This window comes from Odocoileus virginianus, chromosome 1, assembly GCF_023699985.2.
Source record: "Odocoileus virginianus isolate 20LAN1187 ecotype Illinois chromosome 1, Ovbor_1.2, whole genome shotgun sequence".
Classification (NCBI taxonomy): Eukaryota; Metazoa; Chordata; class Mammalia; order Artiodactyla; family Cervidae; genus Odocoileus; species Odocoileus virginianus.
This window is the reverse complement of record NC_069674.1, coordinates 12,001,309-12,025,884: the sequence shown is the minus strand read 5'-3', so window position 1 is coordinate 12,025,884 and position 24,576 is coordinate 12,001,309. Positions and strand designations below refer to the sequence as shown.

The 24,576-nt window shown below is 39.1% G+C and overlaps 1 protein-coding gene across 1 annotated transcript; it reads left to right on the top strand.

Annotated features, from left to right (window-relative positions):
* Positions 1-2,780: 2,780 nt before the first annotated feature.
* Positions 2,781-7,889, top strand: TAS2R60 (taste 2 receptor member 60). The gene has a single exon (XM_020897538.2). It carries the CDS (start codon positions 2,819-2,821, stop codon positions 3,770-3,772), a length of 954 nt encoding a protein of 317 aa, XP_020753197.2. The 5' UTR covers positions 2,781-2,818; the 3' UTR covers positions 3,773-7,889.
* Positions 7,890-24,576: the final 16,687 nt, after the last annotated feature.

The window sequence follows — 24,576 nt, the reverse complement described above, 5'->3', positions numbered from 1 at the left end:
GTCATACCTGAATGGTCTAGTGATTTTTCCCTACTTTTTTCAATTTAAGTCTGAATTTGGCAATAAGGAATTCATGATCTGAGCCACAGTTAGCTCCTGGTCTTGTTTTTACTGACTGTATAGAGCTTCTTGATCTTTGGATGCAAAGAATATAATCAACCTGATTGTGGTATTGACCATCTGGTGATGTCCATGTGTAGAGTCTTCTCCTTTGTTGTTGGAAGAAGGTCTTTGCAATGACCAGTGCATTGTCTTGGCAAAACTCTGCTAGCCTTTGCTGTGCTTCATTCTGTACTCCAAGGCCAAATTTGCCTGTTACTCCAGGTATCTCTTGGCTTCCTACTTTTGCATTCTAGTCCCCTGTGATGAGAAGGACATCTTTTTTGGGTGTTAATTCTAGAAGGTCTTGTAGATTTTCATAGAACCGTTCAACTTCAGCTTCTTCAGCGTTATTGGTCGGGGCATAGAACTGGATTACTGTGATATTGAGTGGTTTGCCTTGGAAATGAACAGAGATCATTCTATCATTTTTGAGATTGCACCCAAGTATGGCATTTTGGGCTTTTGTTGACTGTAATGGCTACTCCATCCATCTCTTAAAAGGGATTCTTGCCCACATTAATAGATATAATGGTCATCTGAATTAAATTCTCCCATTCAAGTCCATTTTAGTTCACTGATTCCTAAAATGTTGATGCTCACTCTTGCCTTCTCCTGTTTGACCACTTCCAATTTGTCTGATTCACGGACCTAACATTCCCTGTTCCTTTGCAATATTGCTCTTTACAGCGTCGGACTTTACTTCCATCACCAGTTACATCCACAGCTGGGTGTTGTTTTTGCTTTGTCTGTGCCTCTGCATTCTTTCTGGAGTTATTTCTCCACTCTTCTCCAGTAGCACAGTGGCCTGCCACAGGGGCAGGGGCTCTGGGTGCAGCAGACCTGGGTCACATAGCCTGTGCATAAGCCCTCTTGGAGGAGGTCGCCATTAACCCCCCCCCCCCCCCCCCCCCCCAATAGAGCCACCGAGCAGACGACTCACAAACTGCAGAACAATTACACCAAATGGTGACTGTGACAAGACTCAAAACTTTGTCTTCTGGCTTCATCTGGGGATGAAGAAGATAGGAGTACAAGATGTTCTGCTAACTATGCAAGGATTTCTGGTCCTGGAATCAGCTTGGGTCTTGGTCTTTCCTCCATATAACTGTGACTTTAGGAGAGAGTTTTAATCTATAACTTGAGGCTTCATTTATTTCATCATTAAATTATTTAATCTCTTCTTTCACTCTGAAAACTGAGGTCCTAGTTTTAGAATATAGTCTTACCCTGTGAATTAGAAAAGATGATACTTTTCACATTTATAGATGAGGAAACTGGGGCACAGTGTGACCTACTGACATACCCAATAACTCACAGTGATGGATGGAACAAGGACTGACGCCTGCCTTGATTCCTAGCCCAGGGTTCTTCTTGCCATAGCACATTGGTGTTACAGCTATCATAGTAGGGTTTCCTACATGAAATGCCCTTTGAAAGTGAAAGTCAAGTCGCTCAGTCATGTCCGATTCTTTGTGACCCTATGGACTGTAGCCCACCAGGCTCCTCTGTTCATGGGATTCTCCAGGCAAGAATACTGGAGTGGGTTGCCATATCCTTCTCTAGGGCATCTTCCCAGCCCAGGGATTGAACTCAGGTCTCCCACTTTGCAATTAGACTTTTTACCATCTGAGCCACCAGGAAATTCCTAAATTGAAAGTCGCTCAGTCATGTCCAACTCTTTGCGAACCCATGAACTATACAGTCCCTGGAATTCTCTAGGCCAGAATACTGGAGAGGGTTATCTTTCCCTTCTCTAAGGGATCTTCCCAACCCAGGGATTGAAGCCAGGTCTCCTGCATTGCAGGAGAATTCTTTACCAGCTGAGCCACAAGGGAAGCCCAGAAATGCCCTTTAAAGATCACTAGTAAAATATAGTTAAAGCATTCACTTGCATGTGCATTGTGTGCTCAGTCATGTCTGACTCTTTGTGACCCCATGGACTGTAGCCTGCAAGTGTCCTCTGTCCATGAAATTTTTCAAGCAAGAATACTGGAGTGTGTTTTCTACTCCAGGGGATATTCCTGACCCAGAAATTGAACATGCATCTCTTGTGTCTCCTGCATTGGCAGGCAGATTCTATACTACTAGCACCACCTAGGAAATCCTTTATTATGTATAGTTGTCTCTTGTGCTCTATTTGATAATAATGGTCCCCACAAGTAGTAGGATTTGAGTTAACCTAAGTAGAAGTGTTGCTCAGTTTTATGCCTGTCAAAGGAGTTTTCTAAAGTCACCTGCTTCATAGAGTCATTGTGAGAACTAAGGACAACAAAGATCACTTAGAACAGTGCCCGGAACACACCAACCAATCTTGGATGTGAGCTCTGGATGTCTGATGGGGGTGTGCCCTCCAAATTTCCTCATGGAGCAGCCAGCAGGTGTGTGATTATGTCTTAGGTGTCAGCTTAGAGAGGTATAAGTTCCCACATGAGGGATGCTAAATGCAAGGACCTGATATAGTATCCATACCAGTGTTGACACGGGCAGAAAGTAGGCAGAGGAAGGACAGGCAAATTCATGGATAGGCAGGGGGACTTCTGAAACTGAGCCTTAATGATATTTGCATCTATTCTGAGAAGAAAATACCTCCTCACCCTCCTCAGATAGCCCACATCCTCGACTTTATCCTCTGTACTGGGGCAGCTGGAGGGACCGATATTATCCAGGACCTTCCCGAACCGCCCTACAGGAAGAGACCTTGAAGTCTGCAGGAGAGATGAGTGGAGAGGACGTGGTTCCAGGACTTCAGTTGGTTGATAAGGCAGCCATCATCTTCATTATTATTTTATTCCTTTTGTTCCTGGTGGCATTGGTAGGTAATGGCTTGATCATTGCGGCACTGGGCAGCGAGTGGCTGCTGCGGAGAACACTGTCGCCCTGCGATAAGTTATTGGTCAGCCTGGGGGCCTCTCGCTTCTGTCTGCAGTGGGTGGTGATTAGTAGGAACATTTACATTTTCCTGAATCCAGCGGCCTTCCCGTACCACCCCGTGTTCCAGCTCCTGGCCGTTCAGTGGGACTTCTTGAACTCTGCAACGCTGTGCTTCTCCACCTGGCTCACTGTCTTCTACTGTGTGAAGATCGCAACCTTCACCCACCCCGGTTTCCTCTGGCTAAAGCGGAATGTCTCTGGGTTGGTTCCTTGGATGCTATTCAGCTCTCTGGGGTTCTCTACCTTTACCTCCGTTCTATTTTTCATAGGCAACCAGAGAATGTATCAAAACTATTTAAAGAGGGGTCTGCAATCTTGGAATGTCACTAGGAATGCTGTGAGAACGTATAAGAGTTTCTTCCTCTTCCCTTTGAGGATTGTTACCTGGACCATTCCTACTGTTGTCTTCATCGTGGGCACAGTTTTGCTCATTACATCTCTGGGGAGACACACCAAGAAGGTCTTCTTTTCCATTTCAGGCTTTCACAGCTCCAGTGCCCAGGCACACATCAAGGCTCTCCTGGCTCTTGTCTCCTTTGCTATCCTCTTCACTTCCTCTTTTCTGTCACTGGTCCTCACTGCCTCAGGGATGTTTCCCTTTGGGGGATTCCGGTACTGGATGTGGCAGACTGTGATTTATCTGGGTACAGCAATCCACCCCATTATTCTTCTCTTGAGTAACCGCAGGCTGAGAGCTGTGCTCGGGAGGGGCTGCTCCTCAGCACATGGGGCATCTTGAACTGCAATTGATGAAAAGCCTCAGATTCTACTGCAGGAGGCCTGCCTGGATGGAATGGGATGTTGCTTCTTTACATTTCTTTGCCATGTTTAATCACATTTAATTCTTTCCCTCTTTGCTGTGTTTCATGATTAGAAGAATAACTTCAGTGAAGTAGGATTAAAGATGAAATAGAAGGTACTGAAGTAGTGGCCCAGCATCGCTGACTTCTATCAACACTAGCAAGGGTGTAGCTGATATAGTTAATGTTCCCTGTGGGACCTGATGTGGACAAAGAAGCAAGAAACTTTCCCTGTGACTAAACTCTTGGTGTGTAAAATTATCCTCCTGGAAACTGAATGCAAGGATCCTGACACATGATTCATTTTTTATCTGTTAAATCAGACTGGAGAAGATTTTTGGAACGTCAATTTTCCTCTGACTTCATCCTGTAAAACCACGTTTCATTTTTCAACCTTAACTGATTTCCAACCATCTACTGCAATGAAGCTCTCTTTCCTTTCATGCAAGAGTTCCTGGTGTCTGAACTCCCTTTGCAGAGCGTGGTGTAATTTGTGCATGTGTGCAGCTGTGTGTGTTCCTTGGGATTTGTGCATTTGCAGATTACATTTTGAGGACTCCTGAATGTTAGGAGTTTATTATTTATATATTGCTTATGTTCTCTACTATAGTCCAACCGGTTAGGCTGCTCTATAAATGATAAGACTCGTGAGCCAGATGTGACTTCTTTTATGTTGCTCTTGGGACCTACTAAAACTTTTGACGTGGAGAGATTCATCTGTATCTGATACAGATTTAAGAAACTCCTGGCTTGGTTTGGTGAAGCATGTAGACTGCTTTTCTGCTTTCCACAGGTCTTCTCAAACTCCCCCTAAGATCAGTGATCTCTTGAACCATTCAGACTGAGATCCCTCAATGTCCCGCTGTTTGCTTTAAAATCTCTCAGCCTCATTTCCTGTTTCTCCTCCCTTTTCCCTCTGTATGAGAAGACATATCCCCGTTTTTCACTTTTCGAGGCTAATGTTCACACTCTCCTAGCCTCCTTTCTATCTCCTGCTCAATCAAGAATTCCCACTCTACCCATCTTCAACCTTTTCCTCTTTATTGTTCCTCCCCTCTTCATTAAATGTGCCCCTTACTCTCTTCTCTAAAAAAATTAAGTAAATCCCCTCCATGCTCTTATTGCCTCAAGTGATCAACCTGCTTATTAGTCACTTGCTAAGAGTCCCCTCCCCTGGCTCCTCCCTACCCCTCCTCCACAGACACAATCTTCTGATGCTCTTTTTGTTGAAATGTGTTTCTAAAGGACACCCATGAGTTCCTGATCCCTAAATGTGATATCCTCACCCCCGCATTTTCTTATGTTTCTGTAAAATTTGCCCCTCTTAATAAAAAGATTTCTTCAAAAAATCTGATTAAAATATTTTACAAAAGGTAACACCTGATTTTGGAAGAAGGTTTTAAAACAGGAAAATCAATGTCACCCATAATTGCTCACCCACACGTCTTCCTAAAAATCTTTTTCTCCTTGGCCTCCGAGATGCGGCACTAGGTTTTGTCCCCTGCTCTGTGGCTCCTTTTATGTCTTCTTCACTATCTGCTATTCATCCGACTTTGGTTTCTTCCTTAGCCAGCTCTCTTCCTTCCTGGACATGAATCTTCTCCCTTTTCCTTCATGTTTACACCTATTTACCTATCAACAGCTTCACTTATGACTTTTGTGTGAATAATCAGCAAAGTCTTGACTTTCTCCAAGACTCTAAGCCTATATTTTCTTCTGCTTGCTGAGCATTCTATGTGATAGTACCATGAGCACTTCAGACTTAGCAAGTTTGAAACAGCTGTCCTTTTTTTCCTCCTCCTCTTTCTTTCCCTCCACTACTGAGTTGAATCTATTTTCTATATTACTGATATCCAATAAGTCAGACTTACCAACTCTGAGTTAGTTTTCACTCCTCACTCTCCACTGAACCCTTCCATCTGATCAGCAACTTGTCTACAATTGGTCTCTATTGGTCTCTACAATTGGTCACTGTCTCTATTATCTGTTCCTGTCTTCCTGTTCTAGAAGATCCTTTCTTAGATTAGACTGTCCTCTTCTCCCACCTGGACTGCTTATATTTATTTTTCACCAATTACCTTATTACAGTGACTCCCCACCCACCACCAAGTCAAAAGTACCATTACCAGATTAATCTCTTGACCATTTCACCATACCCTTTTCACTGCCCAGTGCCTATCAGTTGAAACACAGGTTCATAAATTGGCACTCACCACAACGTGGCAACAGTTTTATCTTTGACATGGAGAGATTCATCTGTATATGATACTTAAGATTTAAGAAAACTCCCGGCTTCCATTCTAGTAGACCCAACCCTATTTTGCAGCAAAATGTGGGTTATCATTATTCTGAACATGCCTGGAGTTTCCTCCATGATGTACTAAATGTGGTCTCTTATCCCACATCTACCTGTCAAAATTCTATTTAATTTTTCCCCTGTTTAATTTTTAAAGGTTAATGCAAATGGCTTCTCTTCTGGGAAGCTTTTCTGAATGTGCCCCCACCTCAAACTTTGATCTCTTTCACCTTGGAGGTGTAAATGAGGTGTTGCTCAGTTGTGACATGAATTCTGCCTTGTAGTATGATCTGTTTATTCATTTTATCCTTGTTTGTGTGTGTTTGTGTGTCTGTGTAGTTGCTCAGTTGCGTCCGACTCTGTGTGACCCTTTGGACTGTAGCCCACCAGGCTCCTTTGTCCATGGGATTCTCTGGACAAGAATCCTGGAGTGTGTTGCCAGGCCCTCCTCCAGAGAATCATCCTGACCCAGGAATTGAACCCGCAACTCCTGTGTCTCCTGAATTGCAGGTGGATTCTTTACCCTCTGAGTCATGGAAGAAGCCCATTTTATTCTCAGGTTTTAAAGTTCTTAGAGGTGTGGGCTGCCTCATTCTCTTCCATGTGTCCCTGGAAGGCTTACAAATTCTTGCTGCATTGAATGGAATGGTTCTGTTGCACCTGGAATCCCGCTGTAAGCATATGCAGTTTTGTCTGTATATATATAATCTGGGCTACTTACTACTACCAATTATATTTTTATGGTTATATTTGAGCTGTATGCACTTCACTGTCTGGCTATCTTGTTTTTGGAGATCAAACATATATCCTGTTTCTCTTGAGTTATATACAATGTAGGAATAATAAATGGGTGAGAGAGTAACATTTGCTTGATTTTTTTTGATGCCTTTCTCTTCTTTCTTCTGTGTTTACATGTTGCTAGCAACTGTGAACTGCCTTCCTCTGGAAATTTGCATGAAGTGCCATTGCTCCCCTTGGTTACTGACCCAGGGACCCTTTCCTACCACACTCTATCCGTTACTCTTGGTTCCTACCACTGTTCGTATTGTCAGCCTAGGAGAATTAAGTATCTACCCCAGTCTGAATGATCTCCCCACAGGAGAAGAATGATCTTCCTTACAGGAGGAAGTTCCCTTGAAACTTTTTCTTTTAACTTTTTATTTTACATTGGAGTGTAGCACATTAGCCATTAACTGACCATGGGGTTGCAAGATTCAGACACAACTTGGCGACTAAACCACCACCAGAGCTGACTAACGATGTTGAGATAGCTTCAGGTGCAGAGCAAAGGGACACAGCCTTACATATACATGTATCCATTCTCCCCCAAACCCCTCTTCCATCCAGGCTGCCACGTAACGTAGAGCAGAGTTCCATGTGCTATACAGTAGGTCCTTGTTGGTTATCCATTTTAAATATAGCCGTGTGTGTATGTCCATCCCAAACTCCCTAGCAGTCCTTTGAACACACAGGGAAATATAAGAGAGATAGTGTATGTTGCATTTTTTAAATGCCGAGTAATAGTATTATCATTAATTTTTTACCTACAGTCTAATTTCATTATGCTTTATGATGGTATTAATGGTAATCATTTATGAATGCTTATTTTGTATGAGTGATGGGGCCAGAAAATTTATTTACTTATATGCTTTATACATTGAATTCCTAAAACAACACTGCCAAGTAGAAGCTGAGGCTTAGAGGCATTCACTGAGGTCTCTTGGTCACTGTGTGATATAATAGAATTGGGGTGTGTGTGTGTGTGTATGTGTGTTAGTCACTCAGTTGTGTCCAACTCTTTGTGACCTCATGGACTGTACCTACCCGGCTCCTCTGTCCATGGAATTCCCCAGGCAAAAAAGACTGCAGTGGATAGCCATTCCCTTCTCCAGGAGATCGTTCCAACCCGGGGAACGAACCTGGGTCTCCTGCATTTCAGGCAGATTCTTTATTGTCTGAGCCACCTGAGAAGCCAAGAATTGGGATACTTTAGTGCTGTAATATGTAAACCAGTGTGATATTGGTGTAGGGACAAGAAAGTACATCAGCAGACAATCCTGATAATAGTTACATGAAAAGTTATATTTAATAAGTAAAGCATTTCAAATCAGTGAGGGAAAAGATAGTCATTTAATAGTGTGGCAGCAAATATAGACCAAATATTTTATTTTAGATTCCAGACAGATGATCTTTAATGTAAATGTTATTTAATTTTTTTAAAGCTCCCCATTTTGGATAATTTAATTTTCCAATATTTTTACTCCATAAACATTGTCTTTATATTTTATAGAAATGTTGACTGTTTTCTCCCTACCTTTTTAGGTGTCATTGTAGACTATGTATGTATTATCCTTCAGTTCCCACAATTCAAAATCCCTGTCTTCATAGGCCTTCTTAAGCCAGACTCAAAATACTGACTCATAATGGAAATAATTGTAAATTTGACTACAGAAAAATTTAAGACCTTTTAATAAAAAATTTTTATAAATGTAGGGATCACTGAAATCATTTTCAGTTTTAAAGGACAAGTAGTAAAAAGATAAAAGCTAATATCTCTAGTGTAGAAAGAGCTTCTGCCAATCAGTAAGAAAACTCAGACAAATTGATAGAATATTGATTAAATTACAAAAATAGATAAAGAATGCCAAGTAAACATGTGAAGTTTATCATCACTATAGACCAAGCTAAACAATAAGACTTCTGCTATGAACACAACTGCATAAGCCAATGTTTTCCCCCCACCTTTCCCTGGAAAGCACATAAAAGCAACAAAAAAGTTGAAAAAGATTCTGAAAACTACATTTTCAGACAGATAATCCAGAAATTTCAAATTATGCAGTATCACAGATGAGATCAGGTAGAGTCAAGAAAGAGAATGAAAAGAAGTATGAAGAGACAGACATGAGAGGGCCCAGCCGGGACAGAGGAGATATTCCAGCAAAAACACACTCTTCAGAAAAGAGACAACTTGAAATGCAAAAGCCCCTTAGTATTCATGTGATAGCTATCTATTGATGCATAACAAATTGCGCCAACAGTTACTGGTTTAAAACAACCTTACTACGAACTCATGGCTCCTGTAGATAAGAAATCCAGGTCTATCATAATACCGTTGAGAATCTCAACTGTATTTTCTGGCTCTGGGTCTCTCTCAGGCTACAGTCATCTTCAGGTTCAACTGGGAAGGAGCCACTTTCCAACTCACTCACAGAGCTGTTGGCAGGAGTCAGTTACTCATGAGTTGTCGGACTGAGCCATAAGGTCCTCATGAGCTGTTGGCTGGAGGCCTCTTTAAGTTCCTGGCCACAAAACCCTCTCCTTAGACCAGAGTGAGCAAATGGGAAGGCAGAAGGTGTCAGCAAGAGAGAGAGTGCCAGCAAGACGGAAGTCACAGACTTTGTAACATAATTCATTATTTTTCTCATTATTGTTCATAGGTAATAACCAACAGATTTGGTCAAAAAGTATAAGGAAGAGAAAATTATATAAAATTATATTTATAAATGTAAGCACTGCCATACTTAGAACTAATAGAGCCACAAACAAAACTGAAGAAACATACAATAAATATAAATACAATACAGATCCTTAAAAAAAAACCCTTTCAAAAACAGAACATAAAACATAAAACAATGTGCTAGAACTAAGACTAAACATATTGAATCTATAATTAAATAAAAATGTGCTTTACATCTAAAAACACTGGTCTTCGGATGATCTAAAGAGCAAAACACAACTTTGTGATATTTCTAAGATCCATGAAAAAGAGAAAGTTTGAAAATAAAAGAATGAAAAATAATATGTCAAGTAAATGGCAGCAAAAGAAGTTTACACCTAAATGATCAATGAGATAACAAGAAAAAATTTTAATGTTAAGAAGTAAAATGCAAAATTAAGATAGAAATGGTATAAATATCTATATGACAATAAACATTAGCAGTCTTATTTATGGGGGCATCCTTCGTGGCTCAGACGGTAAAGAATCTGCCTGTAATATGGAGACCTGGGTTTGATCCCTGGGTCAGGAAGATTCCCCTGGAGAAGGGAATGGCTACTCCCTCCAGTATTCTTGCCTGGAGAATTCCATGCACAGAGGAACCTGGCGGGCTACAGTCATAATTATAAGAAATACAAGCAGAATTATTAAGAGACTTATTCTTTGTCAAATAGAAAAAAATATAACCAAATGTTAGCTTTTATTGATAAATGTCAAACTGTACACATTCAGAAAACACAACTTCTTTGTAAATACCAGTGGAATAGTCATGAAAATGAATCTAACAAAAATTGCATAAAGTAATTACAACATGATCTCACTTAAGCAAACAAAATCCTAAAAAAAAAAAATTAGAAAGCAATGTCCAACAGTACATTAAATCATTATCAAATAGAATTTAATCAGGAATTCCCTGGCTGTCCAGGGGCTGGGACTTTGCACTTGCACTGCCAAGGACACGGGTTTAATCCTGGGTCAGGGAACTGAGATCCAGCAAGCTGCTTGGTGTGGCCAAAAACAAAGCAAAGCACATAAGAGTTTAACCTGAGAATTTAAGGATGATTCATTATTAGGAAATTCATTACTATAAATTATCTCATTAAAAAATCTAAAGGAAAGTTCATATAATCAACTCCCAAAATGTTAAAAGGCACTTGAAAAAGTTTAATAGAAATTTTTTATAAACTACTCAATAATACATATATTCAATAACATGACACATATATCTATGTCAACCCAAACCTGCAGCGTATTTGATATTCTTACAAAATTCAAGATATTAAAAGAATGAATATTGTCACCACTATTTTCATTTTAACATTATAATACCAAATATAATTAAGAGAAATTAGTTATAGACACTGAAAATAGGAGGTAAAAATATATGTCTGCATAGTTGAAAAATCCAAACATAAATCCAAAAATAAAAGCTACTATAGAACAATAAGAATCTTGTAAAATTGTTGCAGCTGTTCAGTCGCCCAGTCGTGTCCAACTCTCTGCAACCCCATGGAGTGCAGCATGCCATGCTTCCCTATCCATCACCATCTCCCAGAGCTTGCTCAAACTCATGTCCATTGAGTCGGTGATGCCATCCAACCATCTCATCCTCTGTTGTCCCCTTCTCCTCCTGCCTTCAATCTTTCCCAGCATCAGGGTCTTTTCCAATAAGTCAACTCTTCATATCAGGTGGCCAAAGAATAGTGGGGTATAAAACAAATGCATGGAAATAAAAAAATTTCTAATACAAGCAAATAATCGAAACTCAGAAAATACATTCTGTTTGCAACAACAACAAAAGTAAAACACTTAGAAATAAATTTTACAAGAAATGTGTAAGATGTAAACTTCAAATTACTCAAGAGGACATGGAAAAAGATATGAATCAATGGAATACAATACCATGCGCTTGAATGAGAAGAATCAGCACTGTAAAGATGTCAGCTACTCTAAAATTACTTTCTTAATTTAAGAACTATAAAATCAAATTTTACCCCCTCTTTCTAAACCTAAAAAAAAGAAGGTGCTAACATTCTAAGGTTAATATGGAAGTTGGAAGAACCCTCCCCACCAAAAAACGGGTAGATAAGGTCTATTGTACATTAAAAAGCATGCTTTAATTTGCCGTATGAACCTCAAAGTTTAGAACAGGTGTGTGACTCTACAATAGTAGAATAGATAGTCCAGAAAGCAAATGTTTATAATATAGGAATTTAGTATAAATTCAGTAGATAAAAATTATATTTCAGATCAGGAATAAATGGATTATTCAATAATTGATACTGAGATAACAGGATGGCCATCTGAAAAAAAATTAAGGTACTACCATATAGTAAGATAAAGTACAAGTGGATCAAATATTTTAATGTTAAAAACAATAAGTTGCTGGAAAAAAGTGAGAGGATGAAGATTCTTTTAAAACCTCAGGGTGTGAAATATCTTTTAAACTCTTAAAAGATCGATTAATTAAAATTAAATTCTGCATGGTAAAAATTTGTTAGAGATTTGCAAAAAAAAAAAAAAATCTTTGAAAATATATGCATTCATAGCCAAAATTTGGTTCTTTAATATATAAAGAGCTCTTACAAATGATAGGAAAAAGATCAACAATCCCAAAACAGGACTTCCCTGATAGCTGAATGGGTAAGATTTTGCCCTGCAATGCTGGGGCCATGGCTTCAATCCCTAGTCAGAGAAAAATCCCACATGTCTTGAGCTCACCTGCCACAAGGAAAGATCCTGCACAAGGCAACAAAGATCCCACGTGCCACAGCTATGACCCAAGGTAATCAAATAAATAATAAATATTTTTTAAAAAGAAGAAGAAAAGGAGAAGAGCCAGGTGATAATGAATACATAATTTACAGAGAAGGAAATACAAATAGTTCTTAAAAACAGGAAAGGTAGTCAAGTGAGTTTGTAACAAGAGACACACAAGTTAAAACTATACTGAGATACTATTTTTAAATATTCATTTGGTAAAACTCCTAAACTTTGAAAGTACTTTTTGTCAAGTTTTTGGAGAAATATGTTTTCTGCACATTGCTGATGGAAATATAAATTAGTAAATCTCTATGGAGGGCAATTTGGCAATATCTATCAAATGTATTGGGCTTCCCTGGTGGCTCAGTGGTAAAGAATCTGCCTGCAGATGCAGGATATATGAGTTCAACCCCTGGGTTGGGAAGGTCTCTGGAGAAGGAAATAGCAACCCACTCCCGTATTCTTGCCTGGGAAATCCCATGGACAGAGGAGCCTGGTGGGTTACAGTCCATAGAGTTAGACATGACTTAGGGACTAAACAGGAACAACCAAATTTACTTATGTGTGCACCCTTTGATTGGCAACCTCCCCTTAGGATTTTGGTGTATATTACCTTCTCATGGACCACAATTAATGTCTTACCCTCTTGGGCATGCTGGGGCTTGAGTCTGGTTATAGTTCTAAAGGTAATGAGGGGAGAGAGAGTGTGTTACTAGTAGACTCAGTAATACCTTGCAAGGAACTACCACAGAGGCATCCATGATGGGCTCTGCAGGGACGGGGCGACCAGCTTACTCCGATTAGGGAGAAAGAGTTGCCTCTATTGATAAAGAAGATTTGACAGAATTTAGGGATTCAAGTTTCTAGCAAACTACTCTCCAGATCTTCCTATAAGTATCAGACAAAGATGAAACTTGTAAAGAGCTGACTCATTGGAAAAGACCCTGATATTGGGAAAGATTGAGGGCAAGAAGGGAGAAGGGGGTGACAGAGGATGAGATGGTTGGATGGCATCACTGACTCAGTGGACATGAGTTTGAGCAAGCTCCAGGAGATAGTGAAGAACAGGGGAGCCTGGTGTGCTGGAGTCCATGGGATTGCAAAGAGTTGGACATGACTTAGCAACCAAACAACAAAGAGGATATTAACCTTCAAACTCCCTGTATTTTTTTGGATCTAGCTTCTTCCCCTTGCCCTACCTTGTATCTCTTAATTTTCTGTAGGTTTCTCCCAAAAGCAATTCCTTAAAAATCACTTGCACAGGGACCTTCATTACAGGCTCTGATTCTGGAGAGCTTGATCTAAGTGGTTTGATCTTCAGATTGTATCTCTCTGATCTACATTTGTATATCAAACTTACATGTGCAAAACTGAACTCTGGTATCTCACTCTTTGAGCTTTGGTTACTATTTTTCATGTTTCAGGATGCGGCCATTCATCTAGCTGCTCTGGATAAAACATTCTACATTTCAGTCATGCAGCAGTTCTAATGCTAAGCCATTTAACCTAGAGGTAAACCATTTTTAGATAAACTGCTTTTGGGTTGGGTTCACATGCAATACGCAGCTCCTTCACTGCATACTGTTGAAAGCCAACCCTGACACAAGGGTTTGAAAAACTGAGGGTTAGAGTTCCTAATTCAACTTTCCAAATGAACTTGTACCATTTACCATCGCCTTCGTTGCTACCAGCCAGTGCAAGCCACTATTATCTCTTGCTTGCTTTATTGCAACAGCCTTCTAATGGGTCTTGCAGCTTTTATTCTTGTGTGCTTTTGGTCTATTTTCAACAGAGCAGCTAACAAGATCCTTTAAAAATATGTCACATCTCTTTCATAATTCTCCACTTGCTTTTCAACCTGGAGCAAAAGCCTAAGTTTTCACGATGAACTAACATGCCCTTTATGATTTTGTCCTCTGCCTCATACCTTTAAAGTCATATCCTGCTATTCTGCTCTTCTCTCACACTGCTTTAGCCACTTTGTCTCCCTTTGATGCTTCTTGAGTATGCTCGGCCTATGACTCCCCATGGCCCCTGTATTTGATGATCCCTGGTTGGAATGCTCTTCCCCAGATACTGGCATGGTTCACTCCCTCTCTTCTTTCTGGCATTGTCATTGTCGTCCAAATTACAATCCTCCATTCCCTGCTCTGCTTTCTCTCCTTAGTGTCATCATCATCTATTTTACTTTTTTGTGTATTTGTTTTAATCATTATTTTCCCTCAATCTAACATGAACTTCATAAGGACAGGGATTTGTATCTATTTTTTTTCCCACTGGCAAATGGTAAACCATAAATATTTATCAAACACACGAATGCCTTATTTTATCATAATTACCTAGATTTCCCTATTGTAAAATTTCATTATTTCTATGCCTATAGAAGTAACTATGGCTACTAGAAACTGGATCACCAACTGATATTCTCTTATAAAGTCAGACACTTCAGTGATTTTTGCTGGTTCACTAATGAAATATTTAGTCTTCACATTTTTCTACAGTCGTTAGAGGTAATTGCTGCCATATTTCTTTTACATTTGAACAAGATTTTATTGACCATCTAGACATGTAGATCTAGGTACATATGTCCCTGCTAAGCGAGATGGAGATATGAAAGTAGGATTTAAACCTACTGTGTAACATACTAAACCAGTTAGAGGAATATAGAACAGTTAAGAACTATGGTGTTGGAGAAGACTTTTGAGAGTCCCTTGGACTGCAATGAGATCCAACCAGTCCATCCTAAAGGAGATCAGTCCTGAATGTTCATTGGAAGGACTGATGTTGAAGCTGAAACTCCAATACTTTGGCCACTTGATGCGAAGAGCTGACTCATTTGATGAGACCCTGATGCTGGGAAAGATTGGGGGCAGGAGGAGAAGGGGATGACAGAGGATGAGATGGCTGGATGGTATCACGGACTCGATGGACATGAGTTTGAGTAAACTCCGGGAGTTGGTGATGGACAGGGAGGCCTGGCGTGCTGCAATCCATGGGGTTGCAAAGAGTCAGACACAATTGAGCGACTGAACTGAACTGAACTGGAGAACTCAAATGACCATTGTCAAGTACTAGTAATTCATATAGTAAAGAGAGAGGGAGTATTCAGTAGAGAGAATTCTAAAATGGAAATTAATCAGACACAGTTGTCTAACATTATAATGTTTAGCCACAAATTTTATTTGTCTCGATTACATGATATTGGGGAGTTTCCATCTATCTTTGATAATAGTCTGTTTGATTTTGACATTTCTTACTATCACCAATGGCCTCCTTTCCTGAATTTTTATAGAATTATAGCCTGTATCACTGGCCACTCTTGTGTGATTCACTCAGGTGAAAGGTAATAATCCTGATATTAAAAAAAATCATGGGGCTTCCCTGGTGGCCCAATGGTTAAGACTCCAAACTTCCAATGCAGGGGGCCTTATACGCTCCCTAGTCAGGGAACTAAGATCCCACATGACCCATGGCACAGCCAAAAAAATAGTCACAAGATCAAGGGCCCGTGTGGGAGGAGAGTTGTGAAGGGAGAGAAACAGTGAAACCAGATGAGAGTTGTGAAGCGGGAGTGAGCCAGGATGTAGCTTCGTGGGGTTGGCCTCTGTCACAGGCTTGTGATGAATCTAAGCTCCAGTGGTTTGGATGGCTGGCCTTGGTAACAGATAAAAGCTTTTGAAGCTGGGCTTTAGCAGCAGGCAGCTGAATGCATTTTGAACTTTAGTAGGCTAAGCTGACTAACACATCTTTTAACTTTAAATAATACTTGTCCTGGACTATAGTGATGAAAACTCAAGGCTTGGTGGGGGGGAGGGGTTGGCAGTTTTTTTCCTTTTCTGGACTTTTATTTTCCTTTCAATGGACATGAGTTTGCGCAAACTCAGGGAGACAGTGAAGGACAGGGAGCCCTGATGTGCGGCAGTTCATGGGGTTGCCAAGAGTCGGACGCGACTTGGTGACTGAACAACAAAAACAAAATTTCCTTTCAATAAAATTAAACCGTTTTAAAGAAGAACTTGATACACTATTTACAGAATCGTATTCATTCTCTGTTTTTCTCAAGATGGTTTTTTTTAATGAGAAAATACTCCTGTGTTATCAGATTATTCTATCACATCAGAACTAAAGTGCAATAAATTTTGAAAGCAACATGGAAACTCTGCCTTCAGGGAGAACTATAGTTTTCATAAGATAAGGGACTAGGACTACTTTTTTGAGGTTGACAGCTTCCTACCCTGCTGACAAACTCATTGGGAGCAGTGAGATTTGGGTCAACACTGAAAGTAGGACCTATTCAATCCTATAGGGATCAGATTCAAGGAAACTGTTGATCTTATTGCTGGACAGTTTCAAATGGAGAAGGAAAATTTAGACTTTGAGATTTAGATTCTATATTCAAAGATTTAGAACTGGAAAGCATTTGCATTCTGACTGCTTTGTACTGTAACAGAAATCCACCAGGAAGCTGGGGCGAAAGCTGCATTTCTCAAGTTAAAGCCAATGACTGTATTTATGTGAGTGAATAACAGTATACTTTCCTTCATCTGTGTTTGCAATTTTATGTTACATGTATTATTGTAGTTGAGTTTTTACTAACCTGTTATTTTGGGGAAAAATCATCACCAACCTTTAGTAGCAAGACCAGACTTTCAGGGCTCTAACAAGTAAGGCTGAAAACATTTTTGTTTGTACAACATATGTGTTTCTTCTCAGCATTTCTAAGTTAGATATAAGCATTACTACTTCTATTATCATGGCATTTATATAAAATCTTGCTAACTCAGTCTCCTCAAAGAACCAAATATTAAAGCACACAACAAATATGCCAGTAATGCAATTTGTACAAGGATGACACAAAGATTATTTTAAAAAGAAAAAGCAATCAAGCTCATTCAGCAAATATTTATTTCCTGAGTGCCCACTGTGTGGGAGATGTGGGGGTTGGAGATGACTGTCTTTGTTCTTTAGAAGAACAACATACTTCCTATTAGCCCAAAAGCAATGTCTAACATTCAAGCATGCTTTTAAAAGATTAAGACCTTTGCTGTGTCCAGAAAATATTCTTTGAGGAAATACATTTTTACCGTGATAAGAATACACACATAACATAGAATTTACCCTTTCAGCCATTTAAAGGTTTACTGTTCTGTGGCATTAAGTACATTCACATTGTTATGCGGCCACTGTCACCACCCATTTCCAGAAGTTTCCCCACCCTCTCCAACTGAAACTCTGTGTGCATTAAACAATAACTTCCCATTTCCTTCTCTCTCCTAGTCCCTGGCAACACTGTTCAACTTTTGTTTCTATGAATCTGACTACTTTAGGAACCTCCCAAAAGTGGAGTCATATAGTCTTTTTGTCACTGGCTAATATCACCTAGCCAAATGTCATAAGGTTTATCCATGTTGTAGCATGTGTCAGAATTTTCTTTTCTTTCATTCTTTTTTTTAAAAAATATATTTATTTGGCTGCACTTGGTCTTAGCTGTGGCACAGGGATCTAGTTCTCTGACCTGCTTTTGGAATGGCGAGTTTTAGCCATTGAACCACCAGGGAAGTCCCAGAATTTTGTTCTTTATTATGGTGGAGCAATATTCCATTGTCTGTATGTATCACATTTTGTTTATCCATTTATTTGTTGATGGAAACTTGGGTTGTTTCTACTTTTTGGCCATTGTTTGTAGAAGAATAATACTTCTATGAACATAGCAATTATTGTAAGTCAGTCTTTGTTGTTCAGTCACTAAGCCATGTCTGACTCTTTTCAACCCCGTGAACTGCAGCACTCCTAGCTTCCCTGTCCTTCCCTAGCTCCTAGAGTTTGCTACAGCCCATGTCCATTGAGTCAGTGATGCCATCCATCCATCTCATCCTCTGTCTCTCCTGTCTCCTCTTGCCCTTGATCTTTCTCAGCATCAGGGTCTTTTCCAGTGAGTCAGCTCTTTGCATCAGGTGGCCAAAGTATTGGAGCTGCAGTCCTTCCAATGAATATTCAGGATTGATTTCCTTTAGGACTGACTGGTTTGAAGTTAGTCTTTAGATTAATATACAACTCTGCATAATAGTGATACCTTGAATACTACTGAGCCTGCCTTGTCCTACACTATGCCAGATCAGTCAACTCTTACTAGTTTTAAATCATAGGGTTTTGCAGGTCAAGGTTAATGTTGGAGACAAAGTAGTTATTTAGTCTCCTTTACTTAAATATATTACAAATGGTTTATTAGTTTTAAAACTTTAGTATTTTTTTGATAATATATGATTGTTGTAGGAAACTAGACTATAGTCAAAAAAAGTTTAAAAATCACTCACGCTTAGGCTTCCCAGGTGGCTCAGTGATAAAGAATCTGCCTGCTAATGCAGGAGACACAGTTTTGATCCTTTATCTGGGAAGATCCCACATACTGTAGGATAACTAAACCCGCAACAGAAGAGTACCCCTTACTCACTGCAACTAGAAAAAAGCCTGTGCAGCAACAAAGACTCAGCACAGCCAAAAATAAATAAATAAACAAATAAACATAAAAAAAGTACTTTGACTTCAAACCTGACACTTGAAAGAAAATCCTAAATTAAAAAAAATATCACTCAGTGTCCTTTCAGACAGTTTTTTTTCATGTGGTGCTATATTTATATATGTGTGTGTCCACAGATATAAGTAATGCTAATATCTCAGACATTTAAATAATTTTTGTAAAATTTGGGTAATAAATTTATATATTTTTGTGTATTATGAATACTTTGCTTTTATATAATGACAGACATAGCCTTTAAATAAGTATTGAAAGAGACTTTGAAATTCATAAGTGAAAAAGCATGCAAAATATAGTGAATTAATATAATGAATAATGAGAAAAATAATCATTAATTTTTCATAAGGAATCATCATTTCTTTCCATAGATGGCAGTTTTCTATGATACACAAATATTTTGTGGAAATATGAAGAATTAGAATATTAGAATATGAAGAAACCATAAAGCTTAGGAATAAAAATATTTTATTCAAAAACTTAGCTGAATGAGCAAGCTATTAGATAAATTATTATTATTATAAATCTTTTACAGTGATTTTAAATGGAACTAGGACACAATAAACTTGATGATATTGTTTCATAATTATTCAGTCACAGTGGTACTCGCCTCCTAGCACCCAGCAGAACATTCTGAAAAGGCAGATTCTATGTATTTTATTGCAGGAAATATTGTTATATCTATGCTTGCTGTTTTGCACTCTAAACTGTGATGACTGTCATTTTAAATGTTCTGTTTCCTCCTTTCAAAGAGAGGATCACGGGCCAGGCCTACCTAGAATCTCAGCCCGTGTTTTTTTGATATTATAGTTTTATGTCAAAGGAGCATGCTTTCATGTGTCTTGACTTAATATTTACTCTTTTTAGCCACTGTAGACCAATGTTATATTCTCTAAGACTGTCCTAGAGACCACATTTTTTTTGTCTTTACCACTTTGAGGATATTTATTATGACTGTTCTATTTTGTATCAAAAGTTATCATAGGTTCTCTGTTTCTTATAATTGCAAATTATGTGTTTATTTATCCTTGTTTTTATTCATCCTGTCATAGACACATATATTTAAATGGTAATATAATAGTTAAAAAACATCATATTGTTCTACCCTTCTTAGTTAACATTTAATTATTTTTTGATTGGCTCCAGTCTTTTTTCAGCTTTACTGAGGTATAATTAAAAAATAAATTTATACTATATATATAGTGTACAACATGGTGATTTGATTCTGGGCTTCGATATTACATGAACCAAGAACTTCCAGATGTCTAAACGGGTTTAGAAAAGAAAGAAGAAATAGAGATCAAATTGCCAACATTCTCTGGATTATAGAGAAAGCAAGGGAATTTCAGAAAAACATCTATCTCTATTTCATTGACTACACTAAAGCCTTTGGCTATGTGGATCATGACAAGCCTCTCATGTGGAAAGCTCTTAAGAGAGATGGGAATACCAGACCATCTTACCTGTCTCCTGAGAAACCTGTATGCCGGTCAGGAAGCAACAGTTAGAATCCTGTATGGAACAACTGTCTGGTTCAAGATGGAGAAAGGAGTATGACGGGGATGTCTGCTGTCATCCTGTTTGTTTAACATGTATGCTGAGCGCATCATGAGAAATGCCAGGCTGGATGAGTTACGAGCTGGAACCAAGATAGGCGGGAGAAACATCAACAACCTCAGATATGCGGATGATTCCACTCTAATGGCAGAAAGTGAAGAGGAACTAAAAAGACTCTTGATGAGGGTGAGGGGGAAGAGTGAAAGAGCAGGCTTAAGACTAAATACTAAAAAAACTAAGATCATGGCATCCACCCCCACTACTGCATGGCAAATAGAAGGGGGAAAGTAGAAGTAGTGACATATTTCCTCTTCTTGGGCTCCAAAATCACTGCAGATGGTGACTGCAGCCGTGAAATCAGAAGAAGATTGCTTCTTGGCAGGAAAACAATGATAAACCTAGACAGTGTGTTGAAAAACAGAGACATTACTCTTCTGACCAAGGCCTGTATAGTCAAGGCTATGATCTTCCCAGCGGTCACATACAGCTGTGAGAGCTGCACCGTAAAGAAGGCAGAATGCCAAAGAACTGATGTGTTCAAACTGTGGTGCTGGAGAAGACTCCTGAAAGTTCCTTGGACAGCAAGGAGATCAAACCAGTCAATCTTAAGGGAGATCAACCCTGAATATTCACTGGAAGGACTGATGCTGAAGCTGAAGCTGAAGCTCCGGTATTTCGGTCATCTGATACGAACAGATGACTCACTGGAAAAGTCCCTGATGCTGGGAAAGATTGAGGACAGAAAGAGAAGAGGGCATCAGAGGATGAGATGGCTGGACGGACATTACCAATACAGTGGACATGAATTTGGGCAAACTCTGGGAGATGATGAGGGACAGGGAGACCTGGAGTGCTGCAGTCCATGGGATCACAGAGTCAGACACCACAGGGTGACTGAACAACAGCAACGAACATTGTGAAAGCATTTCCATAATCAAGTTAATTACCACATCTCTCACTTCATGTATTTACCTTTTCCCTTGAGAATACTTAAGTTCTATTGTCAACAAATTTCAATTATACAATACAGCATTACTGACTATAGTCACCATATGACTATATATTATACATTCAGATCTTATTAATCTTATAATGAAAAATTCGTACTCTTTTAGCTTTTAACCCACTCCCAACCCTTGGAAACTACCATTCTACTCTCTGTTTCTGCAAATTCAACTTTTTTTTAAAGACTCCACAAGTGAGTTCACACAGTATTTGTCTTTCTCTGGCTTATTTCAGCTAGGAAAACGCCCTTCAGTTTTATCCATGTTGTTGCAAATAGCAGGATTTCTTTTTTTTTTTTAAATAAAAGGTGGAATAATACTCCATTGTATATTTATGTATGTATATATCTTTATATCCATATCATATTTTCTTAATTCATTCATTCATCAACAGACACTCAGGTTATTTTCCATATAACTCCATATGGGAGTTATATTCCATATTGTGAATAGCTGGCAATGAACGTAAGAGTACAGTTATCTCTTCAGGTCAATGATTTAATTTACTTCAGATATATATTCCAGAAATAGGATTGACAGATCATAAGGTAGTGCTATTTTTATATTCTTGAGGAATCCACATACTTTTTTTCATAGTGGCTACATCAGTTTTCACCAACAGTGTCCAAAGTTTCCCTTTTCTCCATATCTTTGCCAGCATTTGTTATCTCTTAACTTTTTGAGGTGGCTCAGACAATAAAGAATCTGACTACAGTGCAAGAGACCTGGATTTGATCACGGGGTCAGGACGATCCCCTGGAGAAGTGAATAGCTACCCACTCTAGTATTATTGCCTGGAGAATTCCATGGACAGAGGAGCCTGGCAGGCTACAGTCCATGGGGTCTCAGAATCAGACATGACTGAGCGACTAACTGATAGGTATGAAGTGATATCTTGCTTTAGACTTGATTTGCACTTCCCCCTGATGCCGAGTGATATTGAGTACTTTTTCATTTAAGTCTTCTTTGGAAAAAATGTCTATTTGGGGGTTTTACCCACTTTTAAGTTGGAGTATTTATTTTTATGTTGCTGAGGTGTGTGAGTCCCTTGCATATTTTAGATAAACCCCTTATGGGTTATATGGTTTACAAATATTCTCTCCCATTCCATAGGTTGTCTTTTGATTTTGTTGACTGTTTCTTTACTGTGCAGAAGCTTTTGAGTTTAATGTAGTTCTACTTGTTCATTTTTGCTTTTGTTGCTTTTGCTGTCAAATCCAAAGAATTATTGCTGTAACTAGTGTCAAACAGCTTACTCCCAAAGCTTTCTTCTAGGAGTTTTATGGTTTCAGGTCTTACATTCAAGTTTTAATCTATTTTGGGTTGACTTTTCTTTATGGTTTAAGATGGGGTCCAATTTAATTCGTTTGCATGCAGCTATCCAGTTTTTTATAGCACAATTTATTGAGAAGGCTCCCTCTGCCCTGAGCCCAGAGATAGCTATGGGAAGTGGTTGTGTTACCATTTAACAACCGCTTTGCTGCAGTCCTGTGGGACTTGTGAACCCAAGTCACATTAGCCCTCAGAATGAGGTGATTTGAGGGGGCCCTGTGCCTCGGGGGACAGCCTGAAAAGTTGGAGCACTAGATGTGTGTTCCAAACTCTGTTCCTTCAGGGGAAGCTGGTAGCTGCGGGCTCCCTTGTTATTATAAGGCACTATGCCAGGGATGGGGTTTCTGGTGAGAGAGTGTCTTAGCCTTTTGAACCCATTTCCACATAGTTATCTTCTTAGTCACTCAATGTATGGGAGTCATTCAACTAGTTTCTGGGCTTCTTTCAAAGGATTGGTCTAGTACAGTTGTATATTTGTTATACCCATGGGGGGAAGGAAAGTCAGAAGCCTCTTCTGTCATCTTGGTGATGTCACCTTAGTTCTCTCTCTTTCACTCTCATAGCCGCATGTGCAGAGGTGCCGAGTAGATGAGATCAGTGTAAGAGGATAGAGAATAGAACTCAGAATGAGAAAATCTCACTCGAAAATCTTCCTCTCGTGACCTTGAAGTAGTCACGTAAATTCTTTTTAAAAATTTACTTACTTAAAAAAATTAATTTTGGCAAGATATGCATAACAAGTTGGTCATTTTAACCATCTTTAAGTGTCCAGTTAAGTGGTATCAAATATATTCACGTTGTCATGCAGCTTCATTGAACCTTCCCTGGTGGCTCAGAGGGTAAAGAGTCTGCTTGCAGTATGGAAGACCCAGGTTCGATCCCTGGGTCGGGAAGATCTCCTGGAGAAGGAAATGGCAACCCACTCCAGTATCCTTGCCTGGAAAATTCCACAGACAGAGCCTGGCAGGCTACAGTCCATGGGGTCGCAAAGAATCGGACCCAACTGAGTGACTTCACTTCATCCTTGATCTTGATCTTGTCATGCAGCTAATCTCCAGAACTCTTTCATTCTGCAAAATTGAAACTCTATAACCACTGAACAAAAAAATCCTCATTTCATGCACTTCCATTCCCCAGCCCCTGGCAACCACCATCTACTTTTTATCTTTATGAATTGAATTACTTTAGGTACTTGATATAAGTTAGTTACACATTATTTGTTTTCTTGTGATGGGCTTATTTTACTTAACTTGTTCTCAATGTTCTTTCATTTTATGTCACAATTTTCTTCCTTTTAAAAGCTGAATAATATTTCATTGTATGTAAATGCAGCATTTTTTAAATCCATTAATCTGTCCATTGATACTTAGGTATTTCTGCTTTTGAGTTTTTATGAATGATGCTGCTATGAGCAAGGGAGTACAAAAATCTTTTGAGATCCTGCTTTCAATTCTTTTGAGTGTATGCTCAGAAGTAGAATTGTTGGATCATGTGGTAATTCTATTTTTAATTTTTTAAGGAACTGTCTTAGTGGTTGCACCATTTTATACTCTCCCCAGCAGAGCTTACAGGTTCTAACTTCTCTCCATTCTCATCAAACTTGTTATTTTCTATTTTCTACCTTTTTTTTTTTTTTTTTTTTTGCTAGTAGCCATTTCAATGAGTGTGAGGTGGCATTTCTTTGTGGTATTGATTTGCATTTTCCTAATGATTAGTGATGTTGAGCATCTTTTCTTGTGCTTGTTAGCCATATGCCATTGTTA

What these genes read in the sequence shown, in the direction of transcription:
- TAS2R60 (XM_020897538.2), top strand. Translation starts at nt 2,819, where the DNA reads ATGAGTGGAGAGGACGTGGTTCCAGGACTTCAGTTGGTTGATAAGGCA.